The sequence below is a fragment of the Spinacia oleracea genome, chromosome 3 (assembly GCF_020520425.1).
Source record: "Spinacia oleracea cultivar Varoflay chromosome 3, BTI_SOV_V1, whole genome shotgun sequence".
NCBI classification, from domain to species: Eukaryota; Viridiplantae; Streptophyta; class Magnoliopsida; order Caryophyllales; family Amaranthaceae; genus Spinacia; species Spinacia oleracea.
Window position 1 is genome coordinate 36,131,105 of NC_079489.1, and position 10,880 is coordinate 36,141,984.

Here is a 10,880-nt window from a genome sequence, read left to right on the forward strand (position 1 = left end):
TGTTGAGGTCCTCTTGTTTTATCATGATGTAGCAAACCTTATTAGGCTTTACCCGTTTTGTTAATAATATGGTCTCTACGTTGTGTTAAAAAAAGAATAATTTTGATTGTATTAGGAATATGTAATATTGCAAAATAGGACGACGCGCTCTCGATCCTTTCACTAAACCGTGTGTCGAGATCCTCCTCCACAACCTGTGGCATACCACCACCACCAACAACAACAACAAATGTAATACAGAGTAATATTTATACTGCGTCCGTTCTGTTTTAGTTGCAATCGTATATTTATACAATAAAGCTTTTACCACTATGATATGACATGTTTCATGTTATCTTTGCAAAAAAAAAAACACAATCAAACTACATGTGAATGTTATTAATGTAATAACCCGAAATATCGCCCAGGCCCAAAATCTAGTTTCAAATTAATTATTGCCAGAATCAATTGCATGCAAGGAATACATGAGCAACAAAATTTTTGAGACACCCATAAGAACTAGTAACTATACAGATGTGCTCCGTAAATTTTACAGCTCTGGATACAAATACAATCCCCTCCTTCCCGACATTTCTCCATTTTCGTTTCTCTTTTCTATTTTGCGATTCTGCCCAAACTCGGTAATAACATGTTGCATTGAAGAAGTTGCAGGAAACTTCAAGCAACAAACAATTTACAGTTGCTCATACTTCTTTAGTTGTTTACCTTCAAGCAATATCATCATTCATCAGTTGGTCATTTGGTATAGTATGCAAGTGTTGAATAGTTCAAGTACAGACCTCATCTAGCTATTTATCAAGCATTCTTGTGGCAGACCAAAATCTCTCCTTATATGAGGAACTCGTTTCCTCCAAGGATCGTTGTGCAACTTGTAATGCAAAACCTAGGTTAAAAATAGGTCAGTAGTTACAGTAGAGCCTTTCAGCCATATATTGACACCCTCAAACCATACACAGTCTACAGTTAATCTCTACTCATGAAATAACTGAACTTTTATGTTACTCGGATATGGAGTGTCATATTCAAGTGTCAGCAACTCAAACTCTTAGACACACCGAGTTCCAAAGTTACAGAAACAGAGACCCTGTCCTAGAATTGGACATGGGTGTTGAACTTGGTATTAATGAAACATATCTCTTGATTTCAAATTCACAAATACAGACACTAATTTAGCTAATTCTGGCATTCTCTTTGTTTTCCCACTATTTTAAAAGTTGTTCTTTACAAATAAGTGGCCAAAGATGATTGAGGTTCGGGGTTCACGAAGTGTTGGGTAAAGATTCATATTCTTGTTAGAGTGGCAAGTGTCCTGACACATGTACGTTAGATACAAAGAGCCCAAGTAGCATAGCTGGAGGCCAGGAGTGCTGGACTCCCTGGACTGTTAGTCAAATCTGTCTGTTGGGCCAATTCTTTTGTGTTAATAAAATAAAATAGTGTGTGCGATAAAATTGATAATACAGAAACAATATCAAAGTCTTCATCCGAAAACGATGGGGTCAGTTTTCTTCACACAGACCAATATGTCATTCGCTTGATTTGTTTTTCGAGAATCCCCCTCCTCTACTCAGCACTATCTAATGCAATATAATCCAGAGACCCAATTGTTGAATGAACTTTTTATAAGGTCATCTTTTATCTCGCTTGAATTCTTTTCAAATCTTTCTTTTTCCATCTCGCCATTTTTTTTTTGATGCAATCTCTACGAACTAAAAATATTATGCAAGAATGCTTGAAACTAACAAAAAATTGTCTTAGTTAGGAATTCAATGCAAATGACGTGGATAAAAAAAAGTACATTGATAGGATGATCATTCAAAATTGTGAGACACAGTACGGAACATATAAAATATACCTGTATAATTGTGGCAAAGACATCGTCTTCAGTTAATTGTAACATCTCTGCAGCCCAATCATCGACACGACCGTAAGCAGATTTCTGCCTCTCAGCCTCATGCAAGACTGAATCACGATACAAGAAACGCTGCCAGATTCTCTGCAAATTGGCCAACTTAAACTCTATCTCTGTCTCATTGAACCCCTACAAGTAACAGTACATGCCCACAAGTCAGACCAAGCCTAAAGTGATACTGCACATATGAGAAATATTTACCGAAAGATCTGAAACACACACAGGATAATTACCCTGAGAATCTTTATCAAGTTCGGAATTTCATCCTCACCAATCCGAACAGAAAAACTTTCATAGTTGAGGAAATTCTCAAACGGAAGAAAGATGCCATCCTAAACCATCAGGAACAAATACAACTTGAAGTTAGTGGAGTCAGATAACCCAGTTTGTGGACTGAAAACGGTCTCAGATGATTGGAAGCGCAAGCAGCATGTATTGAATGCCAAGCATGAGTCAGGTACTGTACACATGCATTGACGGCCAACATATGTTACACCGCTTTCACAATTATAAAAAAGGGAGCTACCAGCTATGCAACATATTAGGACGAAAAAATTAACAAAACACAAATGAAACAAAAAGATTTTAAAAGCCAAACCATGCAATTTCCAATTAGAAAATGGAAAATTTAAAAGAAAAGAGTAGTCAAATCAGTCTGCTCGTTGTGATATATTTATAAAATAGAAGCACTTTATGCAAAGGACAAAGTAAACTGTTGTTTACATATTATAGGATTTTAACATACTCTATTTGATGATTTCAAATAAAAAGTATATATATTTACAAGTCATTTAGGCCCTGTATGGTTCCAGAGTACTTAACATGATATCCTGTATGAGTCATTTAGGCCCTGTATGAGTCATTTAAGTCATACCCATCTTGAAGTCATTTATAAGTTATCCTGAAAAATAACAACTTAGAACCTTAACATGACATGGGCCAGAGTACTTGAGCACAACCATCTAGGCCCTGTATGGTGCACTAACAATTATTAAGTGTGGGCTCTGGTAACAAACCCATGGGTATGACCCATACCTTATTCGAGTTGTTTGGTGGAAAAAAGTTTGAACCCATGCCTGTTTATATAGCAGCAGTATGGTATTCTGATGGTAGATGAGGATGAGAGAAAGAGAATCATATCTGATTTTAAGGGTGATGATGGCGGTGACGGAGGTTGTTGCCTCGTATTGAAGGGCTCTTTTCAAAATCTCTTCTCTACACGTGCATACTTTTGGCTGATTAAAAAAAGGATTGATAGTGAATCCTCCAGAGTTCCATGAATGAGCTAACAATTGATGTTAAAGAAGCTATATGAAGGGAAAGGAATGATAACAAGCTCTGCTTTGTTTTTGAAGGCATGTATCCAGATTAACTCAATGCAACAAGATTGGTTTCACAACTTAAATATGCAAAATCACCCCCTCCCCTCCGGCTGCAGTTTGAATGAAGGTGACCGTTTAGCTCACCTTTTCAATATCATAGAAGATACTGGCATTTATGACCCCTTAGAAAATTAGACAAGAAAATAGTAAGTTGACAAGCACCCAGAACTTCTAAAGTACCTGAATTATCACAGGAATGCAACCTTGGAGAACGCTATCTTCCATTCTACCACTCCAACCATCTCCAGGTAAAACCCCGCAGAAAATAGAACTAGCCAATTCTTCATGATAATTTTCAGAGCGCAATGGTGACACAAGCACATCATTCTGGTGCTGCCTACCCAGCTTCCCATCTTTATCAGGACTTGAACCAAATTCTTCTGCTAGCTTTTGCCTAATACCCATGCTATATCTGAATTTTAAATACATACACTATTTCAGCCACCAGATTGATTGGACAATAGAAAAGTTACCAACGAGTGAAGATCAGATTGAAATAGCCTTTTGAATAACGAAGTTGGTCCAGTATAAAGAACTCACGTAGCTTCCGGGCGGCCATTATCATAGGCTGACCCCAGATTCCCATTAAAGTAAAAAAGTGTCATCCTCTGGTCACGAGGCCTGCAGCAAAAAGTGGTCATGAATGAGCATGTTAAAATTGCACATGTATTAAATAAAAGCAAAAACCTAATCGGGAATTGCTTTAGCATCATTCATTATCATTATCATTACCCCATTGCCTCAAAAAGGCTCCCGCAAGAAGCTGGGTAAGGGGGGGGGTAAGGTGTACGCAACCTTTCCCCTGCAATTGCAGAGAGGTTGTTTCCAATTGACCCAAAAGCGATAACAGGACGACAACGGGACGACTATCTTCTACTTCATGGAAAGGAAACGAAGAGATTTTAAGAGTCATTTTGATTTAGTCCATTACATCCCACAGCCAAAAGAACAAATGAATTTTTGGCTCCAACGGGAATTGCTTTAGCATGATACTAAAAAAATATAGAGCGTAGCATGAGACATATTCTCTCCCAAGATGTGCACCTTGCCCAAAGTTTGGCCCGAAAAAAGTTCCCATCAGGCCGTTTCCAAGCAGGGAGAACAAGATCTTTGCTAGGGTCAAAGCAGGGGTGGTTGCCTCTTCTAGCAAGGGAAATGCCATCCCAGTTGTCTGCCCAGTAGGCAGTGGTTGAATGATTATGCTTTGAGTTTGTGTTGCCCCAGTGAACAAACATCACGCTGTTCCATATCTCCTTAGGGGCATAGCAAGCTCCTTCATCCCATGATAAAATCTGCCATCAAGAAGTTACCAGGGATCATAATCAGCCATCTTAGATCAGAGGAGGCAACAATAAGACTTTTCACGTTCTAGTATTCTCTCTTTTTAGAAATATGAAAGAAGAAGCTCTTTTGCACACCATACCCAAATATGATTTTTCCCTGATGAACGTTCCCAATAAGGATAATGTTCCACAATATGATCATATGCCTTCTTATAGAAATCCAAAGTAAAGGAGCTCCTAATGCCCCTGTATTCCTGAGAATTCACAATTGTTAAGCAATAAGGATAACAAAGCACAAACCACAATGGTTTTTTGACTGGAAAAATGCATGAGCGTTCAATGATTCAAGTCATACCCACAAATTCCACTTCAGTGAACACTGGTAGAAAGCAACTTTCCGAGTACAAAAGTGAACGAGAAATTACGTGAATAGGCAAAAAGAATTCATAAGCAACTAAATAGATGGAGCTCCAGAAATGCAAAAATCTTAATATTCCATCAAACATGTCATGGTATTTAATATCCTTGAATGAGAAACTTCCCATTTTGATTACTTAAGGTGTTGTAGGTTCCACTTCAGTGACCTCTATTCTTGCTATTTCCACTTCATGACCTCTATGCTTATTATTTCCACTTCAGTGACCTCAAGTTCAAACTCATTTACAATTCATGTACCTAGTGATGATAGCATTAACTTATTCTGTCAAATGGATGACGTGGCACACATGTTTTCCCCAATTTAAGTTCCAGACAGTTTATTTTAAAATAATTACAGAACTTTTTTCAGCTATTTTAAAAAGTTTTATAAGATCTCCCAAGATATGGTAATTTTCTACAATAAAATCCAAGAAAATTCCAAACAAATTCCAAAATTTTCAAAATGATCTAATTACTTCAAAATCCCCAAACTACTTCAGAAGTTTCAAAAAAATGATATCCTGGAATAGTTGGAATTTAATACCATAATTTTTCTTAAATTGCAAAAGTGTAATACCACTTTGAAAATTCATACGGAGTAATAAAAAGTCAATAAACCCCGAATATAAAACGGTTTAGAAACTTAGAGATCAGCTACAACCCAAATCCTGTGGAATTCCTACTCTTTTCCAAACTACCTGATTTTTTTTTTTAAATAGAAAGAAATGTTGAAAAATACCAGCTCCACCGCTCCGGAATAAAGAAGATGAGATACTCCTAGTCTTCAACAACCAAAAGTGAAACTGTCTCTATAGAAACACATTTACACTCAATTTGGGACACGTGGTGATATGAGTTTGTGTTTTAAAATACTAGGTGCAGATTTGACACTCTAGATCTACATATGAACATAGAAAGATCACTTGAAGAATTTTAATTGAAAACGAGGAAACAAAATTCCCCATGCAATTCAATGTCATAGTTTGCTGCTTGTAATGTCCCTCAAAATTGAAACAAAATAAGATCAAATGAAATACCTTAAATAGGAAAATTCATGAAATCATCAGAAAATTGAAAATCGGCACAAATATCAAAGATTAAAAATTTGAGTCACCGAAGGAAGCAAGGAACAAGATTGTGATTGACAATGGTGCTATGAAGGAAGATTACCTAAAGGGACTTGAGGTATGAACATGGAAACACTAAAAGAGTACTCCACACAAAAGAATCATTTCACCAGAGGTACCCGAAATGAAAATCAATCGTCACACTTGTGTGGATAATTGGGCAAACAACAAAATGAATTTGACATTTCGCAGTCAAAACTTCAAGAGACACAACACTAATGTACCAGAGACTTAAGAATAAGAGTAAAAGAGGTTACGAAATTTGCGGTGACATGAGTAGAATAGAAAAAATAGAGGTCAACAAGGTGAAATATAGCCATACCTCAGATACCAAAATGGAAAAGTTCCATCTTGTATCCGTAAAATTACCATAGGAAGCCACCAGGAAATGTCTTGCACCTAGAAGTTGCTAAGGTGAAGAGCAAGTTCATCTCAACTAGACAAATCAGAAATTGAAGAACTGATGTTATTTAGTAACAACTCGTGTATTGATTTAACAATCATAAAATTGCCTAAAATGGAGCCAACATTTAGAATGTGAGAAAATAAGGAGATTCCGAATTCCAATTAAGTAGTGTGTACAGCTAGTCCAATGGGGGTACCCCTTTTTTATTTCACGTTCCAAGACAGATAGCCTAACTAAAACTACAAACCTTCCAGAATCAATGGCAACTGAAATATTTTTTGAAACATGGGCCAAGATGCCACATAATAATAATATGCAGTAAGCTTAAGAATGAATGTGATCGAATCCAGACAAGAACTAGGGAGAATCCACAGGTACTCAAGTATAGTAAACGTTATAATTCAGAGTATATCAACATGATTTGATTACAGAAAGACAGAACCCATGACTCAAAACAAGCGGATTGTCGAGAGTTTTCCTTGTGTATGTGTGGTGGGTGGGAGGGGGGAAGGGAGATTTCTACCCATCAGATCAGATATATGAACAAATTAACAGACACTAGGAAAAGTCAGTATCCCTTTATTCCACGTACCTGCAAATTAATATGGGGAGCGTCATCAGAGCGAGTAATGATGCATGAATCAAGGATAGGCACAAAGAAAAAATCTGCTTCTTCACCATTTAATGTTCTATATGGACTAGCTAGAAGGCTTTCGTAGATTGCCATCTGCAGAACAAAAGTAGGTATATAGAATCTTTAATCACCAAAATAATGTATAGGATTGAAGAGTAAAAGTGTAAAACAAAATACCTGTGCACCATAAAGTTGTTCTGTCCAGACAGTAGCATTCTTTTCACCATAGAGTCTGTTTACACACTCAAACTTGAAATGGCGTCCCTGCAAAACAGCATAAATCTTAAGCAAGTTAACATCAACTATGTGCATCACCAAAAAAGCACTGCGTTCACCAACCTCAAGGAGGAGACTATTGAATTCTGGGGGCAAATCATAAACATATATCAGAGGCCTTCTCTTCGTAACTGCAGCACCAAGACCATTAATACTTTCTGCGGCATTTGCATAACCAGGCATATTAATCTGAGATGGACGTAGCCACTGAGGCCATTCTCTTAAAGATGAGAAAACTGATGGGATACTGCAATCAGCTCCATACCAGCCTTCATGACACTGACAACAAAACCAGATGTTAGATGCTACCAAGCACGTAGCCACTTACTAAAAGGACATTTAAACAGTGAATCGACTACTATCAGGAAGCCATCACAAGAAAAATTATGCTGCAATAAGTACTCCTTATTCAGAGGAATGCAGAAGAAAATGATATTAGAGGCTTCACAGGTGCGGGATTTTGAGGAAGCAGTAAGGAACCTCCAAAATAGGAGAGCATCTCATACTAGGGCCATTTTAGGGGCTTACAGAGGCAACCCTAAGATGATCATTGTAGGAAAAAGTAGTCTTCAATTATGAATATTCTTAAATGAACTACCGATCTGCCACTGGTTAACTGATTTCTTGTTCACTGTCCAGCAGCTTTTCAGTCAAAGACTTCTACAATCTTAAAGTCAGAAATTTTCTAAGGGTCCTTTCCTTGGTTATATAACTTTCATACAGTATTTCCAGTATTGAAGTGGCAACAAGGACTCACCACGGAAAATTTATCAATTATGGACACACTTCGCAAAGTTAGGACCATTACTATTAGATGAGGGATTCATGATACCTGACAAAACCCACCACGGCAATAGCCATGGCTGGAACATTGATTAATGCAGGTGGATATAACAGGATATTCACAAAATTGCCCAATGCGACCATCATATTTACAATGACATTCCTCTTTGAATTTCGCCTTCCCAGCATATGCTTCTTCTGGGTCCACATTGCACCAGCCTGACAGACTACTATTTGTTGTAAATACATCTAAATCAGGTTTTCCCCAGGCAGTTGATGGAGGTGTAGCACTTGCACTGGAAAGATGAAAAAGAGATTAGCAACTTGAACCATTTTTTCGTACTGGGTGAAGTAAGGCATCACATATAAGTTGTTTACGGTTTCTTACTTGATCGTGAACCCACAATGCTCAGCCACAGGACGGTAAGGATACTTCGTACCTTCTCCACAAAAGCACATAGCTCTTGTTGTATCGCACTGACCCGGGCAAATTGAGACAACAAATCGACCATAAGGTAGATCAGGCATTACAGGATAGTTGCAAGCCAGATACAATGTCTCTGAACATTGTTCACCTATGCCAAGAAAAGAAGAGCAGGGTTGGGTAATTATAAATAAGTTCTGTTAGCAAAAACACCTAATAGTTCTATTTTCATAGTGCATTGAGATTTGATATGTTATGATAACTTGAAATAAATCTCATAAAGATGAACTCATTCAACAAATCCTAAAATGAAATTAAGTGCAAATCTGTGACCTTTACGGAAAATAAAATAACACGAACCGCTGTATCCATGAAAGCATCGACACTCTCCAAGTTCATGATTGCAAACTCCTTGACCGCTGCAATCATTTTTGCAGACCTTCCCACTGATTTTCTGCAAACAAAATAACACCGCTTAGCACAAATACCATGCATTATCTCACACCAAATATCTTGCATCCTGACAAATCAGACACGAAACAAATAGGATATAATTGTGACAACAATAGAATAACCTACACATTGAACTATTTAAAAGATCAAGATCGATACCTCAGTGACATTTATTTCTTTAACAACTGAATCACAACCAGAAAGCCACCGTCCAATTTCAGCCTTCCACGGAGCACCACGGTAAACAACTGCACTGTGCAAATCAACCGGAAATCGACAAGCCAAGTCGAGCCCCGGCAGGGAGGATTCTGTTCCTTTACTTGATTCATTCAATGGAATACATGTTGTTTGAGCTTGTTTTATACTAAAAAAGTCTAGTGTAGGTTTCCAAGGTAACCAAAAGAATTGAACTAGAGAGACTAACAACACCACTAACCCAACAGCTGCAATTAGTGACCAAGAACAATTCCTTTTCTGCATTACCAACATCTTCCAAAACCCTCTTATAGCCCAATTATCATAAATTTAAAATTATGAAAGCGCTAAAGTCTCTATTTTAACTAATCAAACTCTAGAAATAATGTGATCACCAAAAAATTCCCAGAAAAAATCAACAACAGGTTACCCTGGGAAAATGTCAATTTGATCAAATGGATATCGCTAAAAACATCTTAATTACAGAAGTTCACACCAATTTCCCTAGAAAAATGAATGCTAATCACAATTTGAGAAACAGGTGTAAGCGCGAAAATAAAGAAATTCAGGGAAAAAAAACAGCAGGAGACTGACCTGAAGATCTGTAATTGGTTAATTGGGAGTTTACATACGAAGGTAAAATGTGAAATTTTTAGAGGAATCTTACAGGAAAACTACAGATTGAAATGTACTTTGAATTGCAATGTTTAGAAAATATGAAGAAATGCAAATGGAGGTTGAACTTCGAAGTGGGATGCTACCAGTCAGTGTTAGCAGGGCCGTCTCCGTCAATTTAGAGGCCCTGTGCTATACACAGATAATAGGCCCCTATAAATTTTTATGGACAATTATTTAATGTAAAACGTAGAATTAATATATTAATATTTTTTTGTTTATACAAAATATAGAGTTAAAATAATAATATGGTTTATTGTTTTATGTGGATTAGTTTGAAAAAGAAAAGAAAAAGAAAAAGAAAAGAAAGAAAAGGGAATGTGGCAAGGATTTGAACCCTGTATGTCAGCTACGCACATTATCTCCCTTACCAACTAAGACAAAATTCATACATGGTTTAGTAGAGAAACTAAAAGCATATTGTATTAATTTTCTGGGGGATTTCGCCAACAATATTTCTTTTGGGCCCCAAAATTATGTGGCCCGGTACTGTAGGTCCGATTGGACCGCCCAATAGACGGGCCTGAGTGTTAGGTCCTCTTCTGTGATGAAATAATGATTGATTATAAGGGAATTTGCAATCCCACTTGCATGGACCCGGTCCACACTAAAATTAGCATGGACCAGGGTGTTTTCGTAAATTAGTAGCAATGAATCAGTAGGGTTTCACGTGACCTAACCCACATCCTTCCCCTTCTTTCTCCACCTTCACAGCACACCACCCTTCCATTTTCTCTCTCCTCCCTTTTCCCATGGCTTCCAAAGAGGACCAACCTATCTCCAACGATGACAATTTCGACGATGATGACGATGACAGTGAGCCTCTCAATAGTGACGACGATGTTGTCGTTGATTCAATTATCCGGCGAAGATTCTACCATCGCCGGTGAAGTGCAGTGTGTCGGTGAAGCTT

At 37.5% G+C, this 10,880-nt stretch overlaps 1 protein-coding gene across 4 annotated transcripts; it reads right to left on the bottom strand.

Annotated features, from left to right (window-relative positions):
- Window positions 1–232: 232 nt before the first annotated feature.
- Window positions 233–10,066, bottom strand: LOC110786997 (uncharacterized). 4 transcript variants are annotated; one of them, XM_021991581.2, is made up of 15 exons: window positions 9,257–10,066; window positions 9,005–9,098; window positions 8,609–8,795; window positions 8,270–8,516; window positions 7,501–7,716; window positions 7,339–7,425; window positions 7,120–7,254; window positions 4,718–4,831; window positions 4,339–4,586; window positions 3,835–3,915; window positions 3,475–3,706; window positions 2,146–2,244; window positions 1,856–2,041; window positions 780–883; window positions 233–705 (listed from the first exon to the last, which is right to left on the bottom strand). In XM_021991581.2, exons 1-14 carry the CDS (start codon window positions 9,584–9,586, stop codon window positions 785–787), a joined length of 2,355 nt encoding a protein of 784 aa, XP_021847273.1. In that variant the 5' UTR covers window positions 9,587–10,066; the 3' UTR covers window positions 233–705; window positions 780–784. The 4 variants fall into 4 exon arrangements, 2 of the variants coding, with proteins under 2 accessions (XP_021847273.1, XP_056696133.1); XM_056840155.1 differs by having other exon boundaries at window positions 8,978–9,098; window positions 9,257–10,060; XR_008930335.1 differs by lacking the exons at window positions 233–705; window positions 780–883 and having other exon boundaries at window positions 1,992–2,041; window positions 2,146–3,147; window positions 9,257–10,060.
- Window positions 10,067–10,880: the final 814 nt, after the last annotated feature.

Coding starts and splice junctions, on each gene's coding strand:
- LOC110786997 (XM_056840155.1), bottom strand. CDS start 9,586: ATGTTGGTAATGCAGAAAAGGAATTGTTCTTGGTCACTAATTGCAGCT. Junction 9,099..9,256: donor AAGAAATAAATGTCACTGAG/GTATCGATCTTG, acceptor TTTTGTTTGCAG/AAAATCAGTGGGAAGGTCTG. Junction 884..1,855: donor TCTTTGCCACAATTATACAG/GTATATTTTATA, acceptor TTTTTAACCTAG/GTTTTGCATTACAAGTTGCA.